Source organism: Lycium ferocissimum, chromosome 5 (genome assembly GCF_029784015.1).
Source record: "Lycium ferocissimum isolate CSIRO_LF1 chromosome 5, AGI_CSIRO_Lferr_CH_V1, whole genome shotgun sequence".
NCBI lineage: Eukaryota > Viridiplantae > Streptophyta > Magnoliopsida > Solanales > Solanaceae > Lycium > Lycium ferocissimum.
In genome coordinates, this window is record NC_081346.1 from 12691690 (window position 1) to 12712823 (window position 21134).

General features: G+C 34.2%; 4 protein-coding genes across 4 annotated transcripts; all 4 read left to right on the top strand.

Annotated features, from left to right (window-relative positions):
- The first annotated feature begins 619 nt into the window (after positions 1-619).
- On the top strand, positions 620-3228 carry LOC132056061 (putative pentatricopeptide repeat-containing protein At5g59200, chloroplastic). Its single transcript, XM_059448112.1, has one exon. The coding sequence runs from the start codon at positions 821-823 to the stop codon at positions 2708-2710; it is 1890 nt and encodes a 629-aa protein (XP_059304095.1). The 5' UTR covers positions 620-820; the 3' UTR covers positions 2711-3228.
- A 1221-nt stretch (positions 3229-4449) lies between these two features.
- On the top strand, positions 4450-8866 carry LOC132056062 (adenylate kinase 4-like). The gene is made up of 6 exons (XM_059448113.1): positions 4450-4680; positions 7040-7185; positions 7340-7459; positions 7573-7740; positions 8067-8156; positions 8598-8866. Exons 1-6 carry the CDS (start codon positions 4569-4571, stop codon positions 8694-8696), a joined length of 735 nt encoding a protein of 244 aa, XP_059304096.1. The 5' UTR covers positions 4450-4568; the 3' UTR covers positions 8697-8866.
- Positions 8867-9985: 1119 nt separating this feature from the next.
- On the top strand, positions 9986-12463 carry LOC132058214 (O-fucosyltransferase 37). The gene is made up of 6 exons (XM_059450766.1): positions 9986-10764; positions 10857-11025; positions 11197-11286; positions 11378-11661; positions 11756-12014; positions 12114-12463. The coding sequence occupies exons 1-6, from the start codon at positions 10127-10129 to the stop codon at positions 12327-12329; spliced, it is 1656 nt and encodes a 551-aa protein (XP_059306749.1). The 5' UTR covers positions 9986-10126; the 3' UTR covers positions 12330-12463.
- Positions 12464-14082: 1619 nt separating this feature from the next.
- On the top strand, positions 14083-15298 carry LOC132058215 (F-box protein At5g03970-like). Its single transcript, XM_059450767.1, has one exon. The coding sequence runs from the start codon at positions 14083-14085 to the stop codon at positions 15280-15282; it is 1200 nt and encodes a 399-aa protein (XP_059306750.1). The 3' UTR covers positions 15283-15298.
- The last annotated feature ends 5836 nt before the right edge of the window (positions 15299-21134 follow it).

The window sequence follows — 21134 nt, forward strand, 5'->3', positions numbered from 1 at the left end:
TGTAAATGAACAAATAATTTGGACATATATTTTTAGTAATATGGGATGGAGGGAGTACTTCATTTATTAATTCTTAAAAACGTGAAAAGTCAAAAGTGAACAAGTAAAAGTGCACGGAAGAAATAAATGTGTCGGAGAATTAAAATTGAAGTGCATACATGTATACACGAGAAGAGAACGTTCAGTACTATGACATATGTCCATGTGGTGGGATAAAAAAGTAGTTGGTTAAAGTGTATAATTTATATAGCTTTTGGTACAAATATTCATTGCTGTGTTAAAGTGTGTCTTAATCTCCGGCTTTCGTAACTCCCAGGTAACTTCACCCTAAGCCTACTATACCATCAGTAATGTGGACAAGTAATATGGGACGGAGGGAGTACTTCATTTATCAATTATTAAAGAACGTGAAAAGTCAAAAGTGAACAAGTAAAAGTACACGGAGAAAATAGATGTGTCGGAGAATTAAAATTGAAGTGCATACGTGTATACATGAGAAGAGAATAAATATTCAATGCTATGATATACATCCACGTGGGATAAAGAAATAGTTGATTAAAATGTATAATTTATATAGCTTTTGGTACAAGTATTCATCGTTGTGTTAGTCCCTGAATAAATATGTGGAAGTCCATAAATTCTTACAAAACGTACTATAATTAGTACTATTTGAATCAAATAATCTAACATATGAACGTGTTGGTTGAGTACTTTGTCTCTTCTAGCTCATGCTAAGTTTTTTTTTTGCACAAAGGAGTTAACAACAGTCGTCGTTTTTCCCTCAAACAACCTTGTCCTATTAGTTTCAGATAAGTTCCTCATGCTAGGGGCCACCACCGCATCACCACCTATTTCTCCGCCATATTTAAACTCAAACCCCGTCACTCTCCAAGACCGAAAGCAGCTTGTCTTCAAGTTACAACAATGCAAAAGCATTAAACACGCCACTCCAATTCATGCTCATATAATCAAGAACGGCAACCCCAATGACCCCTTTATATTATTCGAGCTTCTTCGCATTTGTTCCAAATCCTGCTCCATTGAATACGCTTCCAAGATATTCCAGCAAACCCCGAACCCAAATGTATTTCTCCACACTGCTTTTATTGACGTGTTTGTTTCTTCAGGGTCTTATTCTGATGGAATTAAAACTTATTTTCAAATGATTAGGGGTTTCATTTTGCCTGATAATTATATAATCCCTTTGGTTTTGAAAGCATGTGGGTTTGCATTAGATTTGGAAAGTGGTAAACAAATCCATTGCCAGGTCATGAAATTGGGATTGAGTTCGGATAGGTTTGTGAGGTTAAAGCTAATTGAACTTTTTGGAAAATGCGGGGAGTTTGATGATGCGAAGAAGGTGTTCGATGAAATGCCTCAAAGAGATGTTGTTGCTTCTACTGTTATGATATCGTGTTATTTTGATCATGGATTAGTGAGTAAGGCGATGGATGAATTTCGGCTGGTTTCTACTAAGGATAATGTTTGTTGGACAGCTATGATTGATGGGCTAGTTAGAAATGGTGAAATGAATTTCGCGTTGGAGTTGTTTAGAGAAATGCAGATGGCGGGTGTAAAGCCTAATGAAGTTACGATTGTTTGCGTTCTATCTGCGTGTGCGCAGTTAGGAGCGCTAGAGCTCGGTAAATGGGTTCATTCGTATGTGGAGAAGTATAATATTGAAGTTAATCATATAGTTGGTTCAGCTTTGGTGAATATGTATTCAAGGTGTGGAGATATTGATGAGGCAGCTAGCATTTTCGAAGAGTTGAAAGCGAGAGATGTGACCACTTATAATTCTATGATTGTTGGGTATGCATTGAATGGGAAGAGTGTAGAGGCTATCAAAAATTTTCAGAGAATGATACGTGAAGGAATTAAACCGACAAGTATTACATTTTCCGGTGTTTTAAATGCGTGTAGTCATGGTGGGTTAGTGGACGTTGGGTTTGAGATCTTTGAGAGTATGGAAAGTGAATATGGAATTGAACGAAGAATTGAACATTACGGATGTATGGTCGATCTTCTTGGTCGTGTAGGCCGTCTTCAAGAGGCTTATGATTTTATACAAAAAGGCAACATTGCTCTGGACAATATAATTTGGGGATCGTTGTTAAGTGCTTGCAGAATTCATAAACATTTCGAACTAGGGGAAAGGGTTGCAAAAATTCTATTGGAGTATGGTGCTGCTGATTCTGGAACGTATATTCTTCTGTCTAATGTCTATGCTTCACTTGGTAAATTTAAGGAAGCAGCACAAGTGAGAACGAAATTGAGAGAAGAATTAGGTGTCCAAAAGGAACCAGGTTGCAGTTCGATTGAAGTGAAAAATGGGATTCATGAGTTTCTTTTGGGAGACATTAGACACCCTGAAAGGGAAGCAATATACATTAAACTGAAGGAGCTGAATGATATGCTGAAATCCGAAGATTATGCTCCAGCAACCGATGTCATCTCACAAGATATTGAAGAACATGAGAAAAAATGGGCTTTGAGCATACATAGTGAAAGGCTTGCAATATGTTATGGCTTGATCTCAACCAAACCAAGTACCACTATAAGAGTAGTAAAAAATCTTAGAGTTTGCAATGACTGCCATTCAGTTATTAAGCTTATATCTAAGATTACACGGAGAAAAATTGTTGTTAGAGATCGGAATAGGTTTCACCATTTTGAAAATGGTGTTTGTTCTTGTGGTGACTACTGGTAAACACAACATATTTTTTTGGTCTACATTCTTGATATGATGCTATATTGTAGATAATGTCCATCTTTGAGTCCATTTCAGGATTAATCCAGACAGACAGAACTAAGAGTAGAATCTGTAATTACTCAGGTCATTGGTATAAATATACAATCTTGAATTGAGTACCAAGCTTGCAATATTACCCAATTATTGATTACCCTTTTTTCACTTAAGGTGGCCTATTTTCTGTGTCTTCTTTCTGTACCTAGGCTGGACAGCTGATCCAATTGTGCAGATAACCTAGTCAAAGAAACAGAGATATATCATGAAAGAGAGGGGTTCAAAATTCATATTTGACTTTAACATATGTAGATGAATATCTTCAATTACTTGCATTTAAATTTGACTTCTTTCTTAGCATGTTTATATCAAGACGTAAACTTGGGATTAGTACTTTACCCAAGAATATTGAGCAAGACATGTCACCTAACTTTGTCATTGCGAAAGCAGTTCTACTGCGGCGTTGTCCCTATTGAATTATATAGTTGTGTTAACATTTCTAAAGGAGTTTACAAATGTCTTGCGATTTGAGATTTTGGATTCGATGCTTAGATTCTTTTTATCCCTCTTGTCTCTTTTTTATTTATTTTTGATGACGTACTTTTGTACCGTAGAATGACATGCTGAAATCTCGCATTATAGATTACTACTGGTGGTTTGCTTATGTATTAGTAATAGAATACAAAACTAACAGACATGTTTGGCAGATCGACTTTGCTTGGGTTATTTTAAGGTCGTGTTTTGTTATGTTGAGACCTGACAATTATAACTATTCTTTCGTACTAAATGGTTGTTTTCAATCAATTAATTAGTTATCCTACAAAGTTCATACTCCAAACCAAGTACAAATGAAGCAAGTTATTGTATAGAGTTTTGTGGAAAGTATGCCAAATGATTTTGAAAAGCCGGACGAATTGATCAAAAGAGGTAGATTGAATTTTAAAAGGGCCAAATTCTTTGGGACCAATTAAAAGAAAAGTACACTCTTCAGTTCCATTTCAATATGTTCATGTTGTCATTTTAATCTATGCCAAAATAGCGTCCACTCTTTTTAAAAGGAAGAATCTTCTTAAGCATATAATACTCCAAAATTTACCCAAAAATATATATATATAGCCGTTACTATATGTGACAACCTTTATGCTTCTCTATCCAACTTTTTCTCCATTTATGCTTTAAAGATTAAAAACATTACTACATGTGACCCCACATATTTTCTCAAATTTCAAATTTCCAATTATTAAACTTACCAAATTAATACTACTTGATACAGAGAGAGAGAGAGAGAGAGAGATATGTGGTGCCAACATTTTGATTTTGTACGAAGATTTCCTATAAGAATAGACATAAAATTAAAATTCAATTTGTAAAGGACCACAAAAGATTTTGCCAAGTTGAATAAAACAAATAGACATGTTCAAATCTCTTATACGTAAAAATGAAATATTCCCATAAAAATAACATAAAATTAAAAATAAATTTGCAAAAAATGACGAAACTAATTGACCCCAAAATATGAGGTAAAAATTTAAATTAAAAAACATAATCTTTTCAAATCTCCGTTATTTTCAGATATTTTATGTGAAAAAATGAAAGATCCTTTATAAAAAAGACATAAATCTGAAAACCAATTTTGTAAAGGAATCAAATAAAGGGCATAATAGTAATTAAAATAAAAAACCTCAGTTAGTACGGTTTTGCTTGAATTTGAAGCGTTGGAATCTCCGAAACCCAACATCCAAAAGTATCCAAATAATAGTAGAGTAGAGAGGCACCATCTCAATCTCTCTGTTAACACAAAAAAGGCAATTGGAGAGAAAGAATGTCGACATCATCAGTGAACTTAGAAGATGTTCCCTCCGACAACCTCATGTCTGAGCTTCTCCGTCGCATGAGGTGTTCCTCCAAGCCTGACAAACGTCTTATTCTCATTGGTATTAATAATACTCTTATCTTCTTTTTATTATTTGTATGTGTATATCTGATTGTTCATTATCAAAATTCTTTCTTTTTGACTATTTTATATGTTTTTTTTGCCTCTTAATCGCTATCAGATCCCGTCTCTTGAAACTTTTGCTTGGCAGAGTTTTGTGAATGTTAGTCTTTTACTTTCTTGGGTTTTGATTTATGGGGTGCTATCTGATGGTCTTTGTTATTTGTGTGTGTATATGTGGTGGTCATTGTCAAAATTCTGTCTTTTGACTCTTTTTATGGTTTTTGCTTCCATATGGCTATCAGATCTGCATTTTGCCATTTTGTTGGGGTGGGATTTTGTGAATGTTTAGTTTATTAGTTGTTGGGTTTTGCTTTATGGGGTGTTATATGTGTGGTGCTAGCTGTCAAAGTTGTTTCTTTGAGTACTTTATATGGTTTTTGCCCCCCAAATCGCTATCAGATCTACAGTTTCTCCATTATAGTGGAGTTGAATTTTGTAATTATGGAGTAGTTTATTTCTCTGTTTGGTTTTGCTTGGGGATCTGGGAGGGAGTTTGTCCATACTTGGAAGCAAGACGAAAGTAATGGAATTTATGCTATTTTTGTGGTTTAGAGGACGAGGCAAAATCTTCCAGAAAACAATGAAAATCTTTTTATATTTCTGCTTAGCACAGGTTGCACTAGGTTAAATTTTATTGAGTAAAGAAGCGAAGAGTTAAAAATTGATTTTCTTAATGGGGAAAATAACAATTCCTGAATGATGGACGGAAGAGTTTGAATTCTTTTTGAGTTAGTTGGTCCATCCGTTTGGAAGTCGGGAGAGTATGGCCTGTCCCCTTACCCTGCTCCCGCTAAAATACCAGGCTCCTTGTTGGTGGTAGTTTACGAATCTGTGAGATGCGCCTTATCTATACCTCCGCTGTTGCGTCCAAACCACTGAACCAACGTCCTGGGGGCACATTTGGGTTAACATCTGTGACTGACATCTTCTGTTTATATTTAAGAACAATTTGACATTTATAAAAAGAAACTTCTAGGTATTACATTTGTGTCTGATGCAGTGTTGTCAAAGGCGCGCTTAGACCCGGAAGCGAGGCACGCGCTTTGCCCTCGCTTTATGGGCGCTTCAGTGTCGTCATCAAGGCTCTAATGTATACTTTTCCTTGGCAGGGAGCGTGGTCCTGGAGAATAAAGATGCTAAACTAAACAATTGATTTTCCACTTTATCTTTTTTTTTTTTTTTTTTAAAATTCTTTGTCCATATAATATTCATGCTTTATGGTGATTAATCTTGGACTACACGTACATATTTGTATTTTGTCTCCATTTGCGCCTTTTTTTCCATTAAAGCCCACATTTTATTTGTGCTTTGTGCTTAAAGCCCCTAAGGACCTCAGAGCTTTTCGCTTTTGACAACATTGATCAGATGTTACTTACAAACATGTCAGATGTTGAAAAATTAGAAGATTGGTTATTAGTATTAGAGAAGTAAAAGAAAGATACTATAATTCAGAAGGTAAAGAAAAATGAAATTGAGAGGCTGCAGGAGTATAATAACTATGATATGAGACGAGTGAAATTGGTTTCTTGACTGTTAGCGGGTAGTTTAGTAACAATTCTAGCTTTTATGTTGCTAAGCATTCACGGTACAAGACTATGAAAGTTAAGTGTACATAATACTGAAAGTGATTTCGTTTTGACTTGTTTGGTTTTTGCTAGTATTGGGTGGAAGTAGCAACATTTTCCTCGGGTAAAACACACTTTCTCTCTATATGCATATATTCCATGGTGTTTTTCTGTTTGGGAATCTCTTTGTAATTCAAGCTACCGCCCCCTCAACCATTGCAATGGTAAACCAGGGTTTCATCATTTGGTCGGGAATGGAAAAACTTGATTTGATTCTCAATAATGTAACTTTGCTATGGATTCGACATGCTTCGAAAAGGAGACTTGACAATAATTTGCCTCCTATTTCATGTTGGGTCTTTTGGCATTTTTTACTTCTCTAAGGTTTTATCATAATGCTCTTAGGGGGCGGATGTGTAGGTGGTTGGAAGTTTTAGAAAGGATTTATATATGGATTTGGGTTTGGAGCTGGTTTTTTTCTTAATGAGTTACGTCAATCTTCCTTTTCCCAATTGACTAGTCCTTGTTTCGTCTATGAACAAACAATGTCATCCATGCCCTTAAATCTGAATTCATTTGGGTGTTGAGTTGTTCATATGGACTTATATATTGATTTATGAGTAGTTCTCTTGTGCTTTGCCAATTTTTGTGATAGATAAATCTATGATTTTTCTTCTCTCTCCAAACTATTAAAGTGTTAAGAGATCTCAAAAAACTAGAAAAATTCTGCAGGCCCACCTGGATCAGGGAAAGGAACGCAATCTCCTATTATTAAGGATGAATATTGCTTGTGTCATTTAGCCACAGGGGATATGCTGAGGGCTGCTGTTACTGCTAAAACGCCTTTGGGCATTAAGGCGAAGGAGGCTATGGATAAGGTCATATTGTTTTTTTTTTTTTTTTTTAAATAAAAATATTTTTATATTTCTCTGACTTATCCTGCTTCTTTCAAGTTTCAATTAGAGAATATAAGGGAGAGAACACGTTGGTTTTCCTTTTCTCAGTAAAATTGTTTTTGTACTATCTTTTCAGGGAGAACTTGTTTCTGATGACTTGGTTGTTGGGATCATAGACGAAGCATTAAAAAAGCCATCATGTCAAAAAGGATTCATTCTTGATGGGTTCCCTAGGACTGTGGTGCAAGCAGAAAAGGTTCTTTTCCTGTTAATCCTTAAATATTTATGTTTATATGAACTTTATGTGAAATTCTTGTCAGCTTTGTATCCTTGTAGTAGTTTTATCATGTCCTTCTCTACCAATCGCAGCTTGATGAGATGCTTCAAAATCGAGGGACTAAAGTTGATAAGGTTCTTAATTTTGCGATTGATGATGCCATCTTGGAAGAGAGAATTACCGGACGTTGGATCCACCCAGCTAGTGGTCGGTCATACCATACAAAATTTGCACCTCCTAAAGTACCTGGGATAGATGATGTAAGATAATAGTATCAAATTATTTTTTATATTTTTATTTGTTGTTATAACACTGTCTCTTCCCCTGTAACTTATCCAAAAAAAAAAAAAAAGGTCTTTTTTCTTTTCTGAAGTTGTTCATTTTGATGTGTCTACACACATTAAGCAAGTGATTTTTTACAATTTTAAAATCTTTTTTGTCTGTATGCAGCTTAAATTCTGTCAGATAAGCTTAGCTTCACAACTTTCTTCATTAAGGACTTTGTCAACCAAAAAAAGGAACTTTCGCTATTAAGGATAGTTCTCTGACATCTGAATCTAATTCGATTTTATTTATCTACATGAAGGTCACTGGAGAGCCTTTGATACAACGTAAAGATGATACTGCCGCCGTTCTCAAGTCAAGGCTGGAATCCTTCCATAGGCAAACAGAGCCGGTAAATAACTGTTTATTTCTACTTATTTTTTGTTTTTGGGGTGGGGTGGCAAAAGAAAGGAAAAGATCTGTTTAACTAGTTGCTTTGGTAGAGAGTTGATCTCAAGCTGATGTCTAAGTCCTTAATGAACTGAGTAGGATCCCCTTTTGGGGAAAGTATGTCAAAACTAAAGAATTGCATTTGGGAATCTAACTTAACCTATAAGATGTTGACAACATTTACCACTTTGACGTTCAAAGTGTTGATATTTTTCAGTTGGCAATAGAGTATAGCCTTTTTACTTTAGGACAAACATTATAGACAGGGTAATAGCTGTCATTTGACCCAGTAGTTTTGTTTGGTTTGGTCCAAACATGTAAAGCCAATAATCGTTTTTCCTCTCTGTTTGGTCTCTACTTTAGTTTCCGTCTTCATACTAAGCTGTATTGGATTAATGTACAGGTCATTGACTACTATGTCAAGAAGGGTAATGTAGTGCATCTTCCTGCCGAGAAACCACCACAGGCGGTCACAGCTGAAGTCAAGAAAGCTCTCTCCTGACGGAAGGATGCCGCTCTTTTTTGTTGAGGATTGAAAATTGAACTCTGAATTTTGGTTAACCCGTTATATTTCTACGTAACTGACTTGTCTATTTCTCTTTTATGGTACTAGCTGGCATCAGTCCCTTATGAACATCACAAAAGTGTTGGTGAATTTATTTTTACTTTTGACATTGCTATCTAGTGAGCTCTTTTGCAGAGGGCAGTAGGAATTGCCACAAAATTATTACTCTTACCAAGACAGTGAATTCAGGAGAGTGTAACAGGAGATGCAAGTAGGGATAGAAGCGGCTTTTGTGTTCTGGAAATGTTATTTCACAAGTAGGAAACATTAGTATATCTGTCTGCAACAGATTGTTATCAGTTGCAGGTCGCTCCACAAACCATCTTGCTCTTACTTGCTCATTTTAGAAGAAAATAATTTGCTTACATTCTGAATTAATGTTTCAAGAAGTTTAAGTTCGAACCTATATGAATAATCTATGTTATGAGAAGGAATAGAAGGCGTTTTCTGGTTCTGTACTAATCGATGTGGTTTTAGTCTCGTGATTTTAAGCTTCTTTAGTGATCACAATTCACATCTTGTAAGTGCAAATTGAGCATTCGAAGATAATAATTGTTTCGTCACATGCTTAATGAAATTCTGTTCACAGGGAAGGAAATGACCCAATAAAACTATTTCATATGCTACGTTGACAGAAGGAGGTAAATACAAATTATTATCCGTTTTATGTACAAGAAAAGGAAGTTGATCAGCCAGATGTTACGTTAGAAATTTAGAACCAGATGATCCATGCAAATCTCATACACAACACTAATACGTAGAAATTTTTTCCGTCTATGGAGACCCTGTTCTGGTCATTCATTTGTTTTCAGAAACGGATTCATAATTTGAAATTTTTGAATTTCTACAACTATCTCAATTTAATACTATACAATAACAGGGTTCACAATCAAATTATTATAAATATTTAGTAGATTTTTTAATATACATACAAAATTTAGACAAGCTATTAAAAAGCTAGTGACTTTCCATGAACCCATAGATACAACAATGCTAGATCAGCCTCTGTTTGTTTTCATTATTTCTCACTCTTGCTCCCTTCGAGTGAAGTGAAAGGTATACAATATCCAATTAGTGGAAGCAAAAAGGAACTCTGCAGTTTGCAACTCTTTAGGAAAAAATAGTCATACAGAGTAAAACTGCAATATACAGTTGTTCACGTTTCTGGCGGGAAAGGAAGAAAAGAATCTTGTAACCAACTTAACTAACTGTAAATAATATCTTCGCCCCTTCATCAGTTCCCTCATTAAGTAATACATTTGGGACCTGAAAACAGATTACTCCCACAGCAAATTTTCTGTTATTTCACCGTTTTCTCTCTAGAAAACCAATCTTCCAGTGAATACGCAGAGAAGCTTTGATCATCAATGGCGAGAACAAGAAATTCAAAGAGCTCATTCATCTCACTGAACCCATCATTTTTCACTCATTTACTCTCACTAACCCCATTCTATTCCCTCCATTACTCACCCAGAAAGAACTCAAGAACCACCCAAACGAATCTCTCCTCCTCCCCATTTCTATCTCTCTGTTTCATCTCTCTCCTCGTTTCCCTCACTCTCTTTGGGATTTTGCTATCCACATTCACAACCCTTTTCCAGAACTACGTCTCGTGCCCCGATACTTCATCATCTTCTTCTTCTTCTTCTTCTCTGTTCATAGCCTCTGTTTTGGCTGTTCAAGATGAACCAGTTACTCTGTCTACCGGAGCAATGGTGCCGTTACCGGCACATGGGATAGTTGGGAACTTTTCCCAGGAGGAGAAAGAGTTCTGGAAACAACCAGATAATAATGGTTACATGCCTTGTTTGGATTTCAGTCTCAAGTATCGAAAAGCCTCTGCAAAGATTTCTAAAGAGAAGAGGAAATTTTTGGTTGTTGTGGTTTCGGGAGGATTGAACCAGCAAAGAAACCAGATTGTTGATGCAGTTGTTATAGCAAGAATTCTTGAAGCTGCCCTTGTTGTTCCTGTTCTTCAAGTGAATCACATTTGGGGAGATGATAGGTACATTTCAATTTTCCTTTTAGTTTTTTTTTCTTTTCACATTTTGGCTTCAAGATTTGACATTCAATTGATCTAACTTTGGCTATGTGCAGTGAATTTTCGGATATTTTCGATGTTGAGCATTTCAAGAAGACGTTGAAAGCTGATGTTCGAATTGTGGCGTCTTTGCCATCGACGCATTTTGTTTCTAAGCAGACTATTAACCGCGAACTTCCTTTTCATGTATCACCACTCTGGCTTAGAGCCAGATTTCTCAAACAAGTAAGAAAATTGACTGTTCCTTTTGCTGTACTAATTGGTTTCTCAAACAAATCAGAAAATTGAACTGTTCATTTTGCTGTACTAATTGAGTTAACTGCCTAGAGAATTGGTTAAATGAATGAATTTTACATTTAATTATCATAACTTTGTGGTACATTTTTGTTTTAATAGCTAAAGGAAGAAGGGTTGCTTATATTGAAAGGGTTAGATTCTAAGCTCTCCAAGAACCTTCCACCTGACTTGCAGAAACTCAAATGCAAGGTAATAAAATTTTTAGTACCTAAGCTAACTGTTTGATAAGAAGTTGGGAAGTACGTGAAATCACTGTTTTTTTGGTTGTAACTTTGAACAGGTTGCATTCCATGCACTAAGATTTGCAGCTCCAATTAGGGAGCTAGGCTATCAGATAGCTAGAAGAATGTGGATTGAGGGTCCCTCTGTTGCCATCCATCTCAGGTTAGAGAAGGATGTTTGGATCAGAACCGGATGTCTTACCGGTTTAGGCATGCAATATGACAGAATTATAAGAAGAGAAAGGACATCTCACCCTGAATACCTCACTGGCAAGTTGAACATGACTCATGCACAACGGCGACTTGCTGGAATGTGTCCATTAAATGCATCAGAAATGGCTAGGTGAAATTATTAAGTCCTTGAGCATGTCTTTTCTTTTTTACTTTATGGACCAAGAAGAGCCTAAATTATTCTGAAATGGCGCATTATGTTACAGATTTCTGAAGGGTTTAGGAGCGCCAAGCAATGCTCGTATATATGTTGCTGGAGGGGAACCCTTTGGAGGCACACAAGCTATGCAGCCTCTACAAAAGGAGTTCCCAAATTTAGTGACAAAGCATACATTAGCGCGAAACGGAGAGCTCACTCCATACTTGGAAAAATCTTCTACATTGGCAGCTATCGACTACATTGTGTCACTGAGCAGTGATGTTTTCATCAATTCCCATGGAGGTAACATGGGCCGAGCTCTCGAGGTATCTGTCTTTAGTCAAACCTGCTTAAAGCAACAATGAACTTGTTGTTAACATTGTGCAATGCTGATTGTTTTTTCCTTTGAACAATTTGGTGGTCAGGGACATAGGGCATATGTAGGACACAGAAAGTACATAAAGCCAAACAAGAGAATGATGCTGCCATTCTTTGAAGATTCATCTGTACCTGAGGGAGAATTCAAACGGATAATGAAGAAACTGCATAGCAAAAGTCACGGGCAACCTGAGTCAAGGACTAACAAGATTGATAGAGATGTAATTGCATACCCTGTCCCTGAGTGCATGTGTAAGCAATAACAATAGACATATCTCTGTCTCAATAAGTTTGTTTTAGAGTTGAGGCTAAGATTTTGTATGCCAATATTCATACCATGAGTTTGTTTCAGAGTTGAATCTTTCCAGTTTACAAAGCTGAAGAAAAAATGGATCATTTCCAGTTTAATTTTTACCAGCCAAAATGCATCTATACTTTAGAAACGAAATAAATCTCAAGTATGATCTGAAAGTTGAATATGTGTTCCAGCAAATGTTCCAATTTTTGTGTATGCACGGACGTAGCACAATCCAAGTTAACTGTTGTTCTTATACAATCAGAATTAGTGAGTAATCGATAGAGTTGAAACATCAGTAGTTTGAGGATTAATATATAACTAGATGTGATTTGATCTATTGATGACAAACTTACCAGCCTTCCCTCTAAGAAAATTTAGCTAACGCCTCTTAAGAATTTAAAGAAGTTGCAAAAAGCAAATTTCATTTTCTCTTCAGTATATGCCAATAAGGTGTTAGTTTCTAAGGTTTAATTCCAAGAATGAATTCATATTATTTCAAAATGAGTAATATAACCATTGACTTCGAATTGAAACCTACACGGATCATTATTTCTTAAAAATCGTCAGCTTCATGAATTGAAATCAACAAAGTGAATATAAGTCACTTAAGCAAAGTGTAATCATGACATTGGCATCGTTTATTTTCTGGATAAGAAAAAAAGGTAAAATGGAAATCAGTACCATATTTGACATTTTCATTTTTTCGCTCTTTATCTTTGTGACATGGAAGTAGTTTTAATTTCAAAATTGGCTTTATTTGAAAATGTTTAAACCAGAATGAGTCCCTGGGATTTCATCTAATTATATTTGTAATCTAGGTTTAGCCGTATTTAACATATGGAGTAATTGATAGTTGTTAGAAAAAAAATTGCATATACGTTTTACACAATATGCCCCATTAGCAATTCATCAATCTTGAATAAACTTTCTAAAAACTTGCTTGTCATTACAATTTCAGAACTTGTTTACTGTAGTAAATAGCCAATATAAATCTATGTGAAGATGCCTCTTAGTTAATAATCAACGCTCAAGTTCCTTCATAGATAACTAGAAAACTTTTCATTCAAGTTATTATTTCTAACTAGCTTAGGGATTTTTGCATATTCCATATTTAGAAAATTGAAATTTAGATAAGTTCTTAAAAAATGTATTCCTAAATTTTGCCCTTTTAAATTTACTTTTTCTCTTGGAGGCTTTAAAAGTAATTTCAACTCCATTTAGTTGACTACACGGTGTTCCACATTTATTTTTATTTTTATATTGAGTATTTAAGACAAATAATTTGAGAGCAAACCAAATCCCAGATTGAATTTTCTCGGACCCTTTCAACAATCTTAATCCAAATTTGGGTGCAAATCAATTTTTATGTTTGAAAAGATCAAAAAAAAAAAAAAAAAAAAAAAGTTGCATGTAGTTCTTTCTGTATTTTCCATATCATCTTATTTTGGAAGCATTCCAAAAGTATTTTAAAAAGGCATCTACCAGAGAGGTTAGGTTTTGTTTGGAGTTTCCGAATCCCAGAGAAATTAGGTTTCGTTTAGGGTTTCCAAATCCCAGAGAAATATGGATTTGTTAGTCAGTATAAAAAACTCATTTTGGTGACACAATTCTGTACTATTAAATCTCTGATTCAATTCATCATTCTAAATAAGCATCTGAGTGAGTTTAACTGCTTTAGAGAGTTGTCAACTAAGTATATAGAGTGACTATTAAGTATCATGAAACGTCTACGAAAATTGTGTGATAAACGTGAGTTGTCTGAAGATACGACAATGGAAATATTGCATCGCTTGCCATCAAAATCACTAGCAAGATTTAAATGTGTATCCAGGACTTGGCGAAAATTCATAGCTGATTGTCGTTCTCGACGATGGAAGCCTCAACCTAATTTAATTGGCATCTTTTATCAGACCCGTAAACATTCCCAAATTCGTTTCTTCCCCGAATCAAAAGAAGTGAATAATACTAATAACATTGATTTGGATGAGTCACTCAATTTTCTTAACAGGAAAGTGTATATTGTTGCATCATCCAATGGTTTTCTTCTCTGCACAAAACATAGACACAAGCAGAGAGTTTATTATATTTACAATCCTGCGACGAGGCAACATTTGACTCTCCCTAAAACTCAAATCTGCATGGAGAACGACCAAGCTATTGGATTTATTTGTAAAGCAGATGACCCTGATAATGATGTCATATCCTTTACTATAGTTCGCTATGCAATACCTCGCCGTTGGGATGAGTTACAGTACACTGTAACAATTGAAAGTTTCTCTTCTGAGACTAATGTGTGGGATGCCCATGATCTAATTCTTGATGTACCTCTCAGTTTGTACCCTTTTGATTGGGATTCATCATCATCAGCAGCAGCAGCTGGTGTCATCGATGGAGTATTCTGTTGGCTCGATCAATTTGGTAGACAGATCACTGTTTATGATAGTGTCTACAAGTGTTTCTGGGCTTTGGATTTGCCTGAAGATATGGTGGGGGGACTCGATTGTTTTCTTGGATTATCTGGCGGGGCTCTCTATTTTACATTGAATTGTAGGGATGCCATCACTGTGTGGCGCCTCGAGAGTCATATTCGTAATCGAGATGCAGTATGGGTTAGGAAGTATGATGCAAATGTTGCAGCTACAGTTATGCAGTGTCCGGAGGCCTTTGGACTTGGAGGTGACGCTCTTCGTGTCAAGGCGTTTGGACATACTGGCTTTCTTCGTGTTGAGGTGCAGAACATGGTTATTCATCCTGCAGTTCCCCACATCTTTTATTTGGATGTAAGAGGCAAGGTTATTTCTTACGACTTGGAAATGGATATTGCTCAACTTGTGTATGATTTTGGAGAACCTTGGCGGAGAACACAACACTACAAATTATTTGCTTATGAATGGCATCAATGGCCACGACTTCTTTAGATTATCAATTAGTGGTGTTGGCTATTACCTATTAATTTGTGTTTCATTTAATGACAATTTCTGAGTGTTCTATTTACTTCAAATATAGATACTTTTGTATGGACTTCTTTCTTTTTAATTCTGCTAAATCCTTGATTTGATTTTTGATTGTACTCTATCTTGAATATTCTAAAAGAAAATTAGACTAGAAGAAGAGCCTTCGCTTCTCATCAATCCAAAAAAAAAAAAAAAAAAAAAGAAAGAAAGATGAGCCTTTGCTTTTTTTGGGATTCCTACGAAAAGAAGTCACGGGCTCGGAAAATACACTTATAAAGTTGGATGGATGGAGATGAAGGGAATGGTCTTTTTTGTACAAACATCTTTCTCTGTTCATACTTTTTAGTGCTTTTGTTTCCACTTTTCTTATTTTATTCTTTTAGTACAGTTCTCCGGCTTCATTCTTTTAGTACAATACTCCATATTCATACCTTTGGCTTTTTCTGACAATGGAGATGAGTGTAATATCCCAAACCATAAGGCAAGTTAGTGCTACGGAATGGAGGATTTATGTGCAAATTGGGCGTATTATATGTATTTAGCCAATTTAATATAAACCGTCACTTTCATCTGAATGGATTGGAAACATAATGTTTGATGAAGGAAATATTGTGTTGGTTTTCCTGTTTCGTAATGACTTTTAAAACTTTATGGTTCAGTAGACTATCGCTGTCAATGAGGAATCTGTGAAAAGTCTGTTTTACTGGTTCGTTGAGGTTGTTGATGAGACATAAACAAAGCCTCCTGTTCTTTGGCTTCAAGGAGGTCAATGACTCATCCCCAGGTACCCTTTATTCACATTCTTGTTATACTATTTCTCATCTCTTAGCTTGAGCTAGTTTGATTACAGTGTTTTGATGATTTTTTGTTGTCTATATCAGTTAAAATGTGATCAAATTTCATTTGCTTGAAGTTGTACGACCATCTTCCTCTAAGATTGGATAATTTTTTGATATGCAGGTGGGAATTCCTTTGACTGATGACTACTTGGGATTTTTCCAGTTCATGTGGTATGATTTATGATCAAACATTTAAGCAAGCAAATGTTTTTTGTGAGTTCCAGTCTCTTTTAAAACCTTTGGAGCAGTGCAAATTTGATTCTTAGTAAAATTGGTGAAAAACTTAGATACATTAATAGGCACAACATTTTCACTCAGACAAGTTTAGTATTACTGAGGACGAGCAATGTTTGGCAGTGCACACAGATTCGCGGTATAGTTGATTTAACGTGCTGTAGTCACTTATGAATTGCAAATCAGTAAAAAAAAAAAATCATCTTCCGGATAATTCTCTGTATATTGGTTTTATGAAGATAGGGTACGTAACTCCTTTAACATGATTTTTCAATGGACTGTAATTTGCAAACTCAACGGATATTATACAGTCCAACATGCACGGGCTATTTTATATTCTTGACAAGTATTATAGATATGGTGAAGTGTATACGACTTGTCACGTGGTTTCTTTCTTAGATAGGGAACCGCCCTGCTTCCAAACTGGGATGTCTGGGTGGGAGTTTTATTAAAAACAATATAAATATGTACAACGAGGGAGGGACATAAACCTTACTCCCTAATGCAATGAGAGTTGGATAAGCCAACTCTTATACGATTTGTATGCAACCTACCTATTATATGCAACTAAGCTAGCATGTATTGATGCAAAATGCATGTCCTATATGAGAAAAGGACTCCTCGTCTTTACATTGACGTTATGAATGCAAATCAAACTAATGTATACGATGCATGAAGTGCAATCCCATATGAGAGGAGGACTCGTCCTCCTCTTTACAGTAATAACTAAACCTAAACTATTGCCTACGACCTTCGAACTCTCCTACGTCGCTTATGGATTATCCCTCTACGCCTCCTCAGTCGCAGAACGTAAATAGTACTAACATATCTAATAAAGTGGCCCCAACTCTTATAACGAAGTCTCCACCTCAGATCACGTGGGGTGTACTCCTCCCCATAGTGATAGTATAAGATTTCCGGCTGGTACATGGTACCATCCAGCTGAAGCTCAAATAACACACCACTCCTCTCTGAATGAGGTAGACCTCAAGCATGTGGTAGCAGTCAAAGTGCGCAATAGGTCTCTCAACCAGTGTTTTAAAAGGCAAGGGCGTAAGGCGAGGCGTTTTACATTTGCCTCGGTGAGGCGTAAGCCCCATTGTATTTCATAAAATAATATAGTTACAATAAATATTTTTAAATAGGCAAAATTATATTAAAAAAATGAAAGAAAACTGTGTGTGTATATTAGTGTGTGTGTGTATATATATATATATATATATATATAGTGTTGCCTTTTTTTTTATTTTTCATACTTGTTAACTTTTACTTCATATAGTAACATTAGTATTTATATTAGTGAGGATCAATTCAAGTCAATAAGATATTAACCATGTGTTTTAATGACATTACCTAAGATGTTATTGTAAAAACTTTATTTAACAATATGAAGATTTGAGTAGTTTAGTTCGAAGTTCTAAAATATTGCTCTTAAAATGTAGATAGTGTTTTTTCTTTCTTTTGTTATATATATTTTGTACTTCTTTTTACAATCTTCAGTATTATCTAAGAGAAGCTTATACCATAAAATTTATCGGTAAATTTTTGGGGCCTCAAAAGTTTGGGGGCCTAAAGCAAAAGCTTTACTAGCCTCACCCTCTAGCCACCCCTGCTTACAACTTGTAATTATATATACCATAATTTTACAAGTATAAACAATACAATGAAATAAAAGTTATCATGGAATACAAATCAACTCTTATCTTAACTTTCAAACAATGAAAAATCACAATTTCTTAAAACAATATTACTATCATACTGTTCATTTTATATCAATAAACTTTATCAGTATTATAATTAAAACGTAACTCCTTCATGAATAAAATTAAAATTACTTTTAAATAGCGAAATAATAAAATATGATAATTTTGATACATAGGACAAAAGACCAATGACAAGTGAAAATGTACAAATTGGCTATGTATTTTTAAAAGAAATATTAAGTGATATTCACCCCCACGATGTTCTCAAATAGTAAATATGCAATACCACGACTTGTTATTTGAGTTACACCCAATCTTTCTTATTTATATAGATGAAAAACTATTAAGTATCATTCATTTGTTAAAGAATTATGAGGGTCAATGATTTTAATTAAAGAATTTAACATATAATTTGTGCAAGAACTGTTAGGCGAGCCCCGAGTATTGGGCGTTAGGCGTGTTTAGGACGTACAATCGGGCACTTAGGGCGTAAGCCTCACAGGAACTAAGCCCCCACGTGAGTCCCGGGGCGTTTTGCCAGTGCCTCGCCCCGAGGGGAGGCGAGCCTCGAGGCAAGTCCTGAAACTGCCTTTTAAAACACTGCTCTCAATTAGCCTAAAGGTAGATCCACAGTGTTGATCTAGGATAAGGATGATATCTCCCGAGCGAGGAGTGCCTAATTAAATTAAACAAAGGTGATAATCAGTGGGAAGAAAAATCAGGCATTATTAGGAACACTAGATGGCCTATGCCCATGCTGTGCACCGGCTCAATACTTTGGATTATAGTATATCTATGTATATGTAGTTGTGTTTGGATAGTGATAATATATATTTATATATATATATACACACACACACACACTATGTTCAAAACACGATTAATATAACATTGTAGTTTGTGCTTCGTATCTAAAACTTTATTATATTCCTGTTTGCTACGAATACAAAGTCGGCAAAAATTTATTAATACTTTTTAAAAGAGAAGACTTGTTTAAAAGAAAATTATTTTCCTCTCTTTGAGATAAAACAATAGCAATATTTAAGCATCGATGATACTTTCAATTTTAATTCGATTAATTTAAAGGTGTAAAATACTTATTATTTTTTATCAAGTTTTGATTTGGATAATATCTAATTCAAATTATTAAATTAATTTTACATGTTTAAAACGAAACAAATTAGAAATTGATTTTCTATTTAAACGAAGAAATATTATTTTTTAATTTTTGGTAAATATTGTCGGTTTAGCTCATTTTACTTGTTATGTTGTCTTTTTGCATGGTTTTTTAAGGAAACATGAATTAGAATTATAATTTGACTAATTTACCTTATTCATTATTTGATCTCCATTTGATATTAATCTCTTTTCACATTTGTTAGAGTAAGAATAAAAATGAAAAAGTAATTAAATTCTATCTTATTTTAAAATATAAGTATTTTAAGTATATTTATTTTAGTAAACATAACAAATAAAGGACATGGCGGAATAGCAAATACAACAATTAAATATCTAGATTAGATCTCAGGCTAATAGAAGAAAAGAAAGGAAATTGTATGTATTTGCCTACTTAACCTTTTGAAGAAAAGCAATAATATGGGGTATGTTTTTTTCTTTGTCTGATAATTTCATTCTTTCCCACTAATGGGTTAATATGCATGTGACAATGAATCCACTATTATTGACTTGATGAGGATACTTTGGGAATTACATGAATATTGTTTGATTTTTTAATATATGGGGTGCATGTTTTTTTTTTTTTTTTTTTTTTTGACATTGCTTATTTTTTTAATATGGGGTCCACTTTTTTTTTCATGAGTTTGGAGAGGGTGCGGTCCACTTTTTTTCCTTTTTTTTTTTTAATATTGCTTGGCTTTTTAAGTATGGATCCACCCTTTTTTTTTAAAGAGTGACTGACGACGAAGCATAGGTAAACCGATGCTTCTATATAGTAGAAAAATAGAAATATAATAAAGTATTTCTATCTACTTTTTAGAAGAGTTGGTAATATAAAGTATTAAATGTCATTTTTTTGCCCTTAAATAAAAAAGTGGGTGGGACCACAAAGGATTTTTTGCCCTTAAATAAAAAAGTGAGACCAAATAACGGACGATGATCTTGCTTATAAACCGACTCTTCTATATAGTAAAGTAATATATATATATATATATATATATATATATATATATATATATATATATATATATATATATATATATATATATTATGTTTAAAACACGATTAATATAACATTGTAGTTTGTGCTCCGTATCCAAAACTTTATTATAGTAGTGTTTGCTACGAATACAAAGTTGACAAAAATTTATTAATACTTTTTAAAAGAGAAGACTTATTTAAAAGGAAACTATTTTCCTCTCTTTGAGATAAAACAATAGCAATATTTAAGTAGCAGTTGATACTTTGAATTTTAATTCGATTAATTTAAAGGTGTAAAATATTCTATTGTTAATGTATGTAGATTGGGCCTAAACAATACCTATTATTTTTTATCAAATTTTGATTTGGATAATTCTAATTCAAATTATTATATTAATTTTACATGTTTAAAATGAAACAAAGTAGAAATTTGATTTTCTATTTAAATGAAGAACTACTATTTTTTAATTTTTAGTAAATATTTTTGGTTTAACTCATTTTACTTGTCATGTTGTCTTTTGCATGGTTTTTTAAGGAAACGTTAATTAGAATTATAATTTCACTAATTTACCTTATTAATTATTTGATTTCCATTTAATATTATTTTTTCTTTTATGACATTAATCTCTTTTCACATTTATTAGAGTAAGGAAAAAATGAAAAAGTAATTAAATTCTATCTTATTTTAAAATATAAGTATTTTAAGTATGTTCTCAGTAAAATAATTTCGTTTTCTTCCACTAATGGGTTGATACGCACGCTAATGAATCCATCATTATTGATATAATGAGATACTTTGGAAATTACATGAATATTGTTTGATTTTTTAATATGTAATGCACTTTTTTTTTCACATTGTTTGTTTTTTTAATATGGAATTCAC

Coding starts and splice junctions, on each gene's coding strand:
- LOC132056061 (XM_059448112.1), top strand. CDS start 821: ATGCTAGGGGCCACCACCGCATCACCACCTATTTCTCCGCCATATTTA.
- LOC132056062 (XM_059448113.1), top strand. CDS start 4,569: ATGTCGACATCATCAGTGAACTTAGAAGATGTTCCCTCCGACAACCTC. Junction 7,460..7,572: donor CTGTGGTGCAAGCAGAAAAG/GTTCTTTTCCTG, acceptor TACCAATCGCAG/CTTGATGAGATGCTTCAAAA. Junction 7,741..8,066: donor AAGTACCTGGGATAGATGAT/GTAAGATAATAG, acceptor ATCTACATGAAG/GTCACTGGAGAGCCTTTGAT.
- LOC132058214 (XM_059450766.1), top strand. CDS start 10,127: ATGGCGAGAACAAGAAATTCAAAGAGCTCATTCATCTCACTGAACCCA. Junction 11,026..11,196: donor GAGCCAGATTTCTCAAACAA/GTAAGAAAATTG, acceptor TTGTTTTAATAG/CTAAAGGAAGAAGGGTTGCT. Junction 11,662..11,755: donor AATGCATCAGAAATGGCTAG/GTGAAATTATTA, acceptor ATTATGTTACAG/ATTTCTGAAGGGTTTAGGAG.
- LOC132058215 (XM_059450767.1), top strand. CDS start 14,083: ATGAAACGTCTACGAAAATTGTGTGATAAACGTGAGTTGTCTGAAGAT.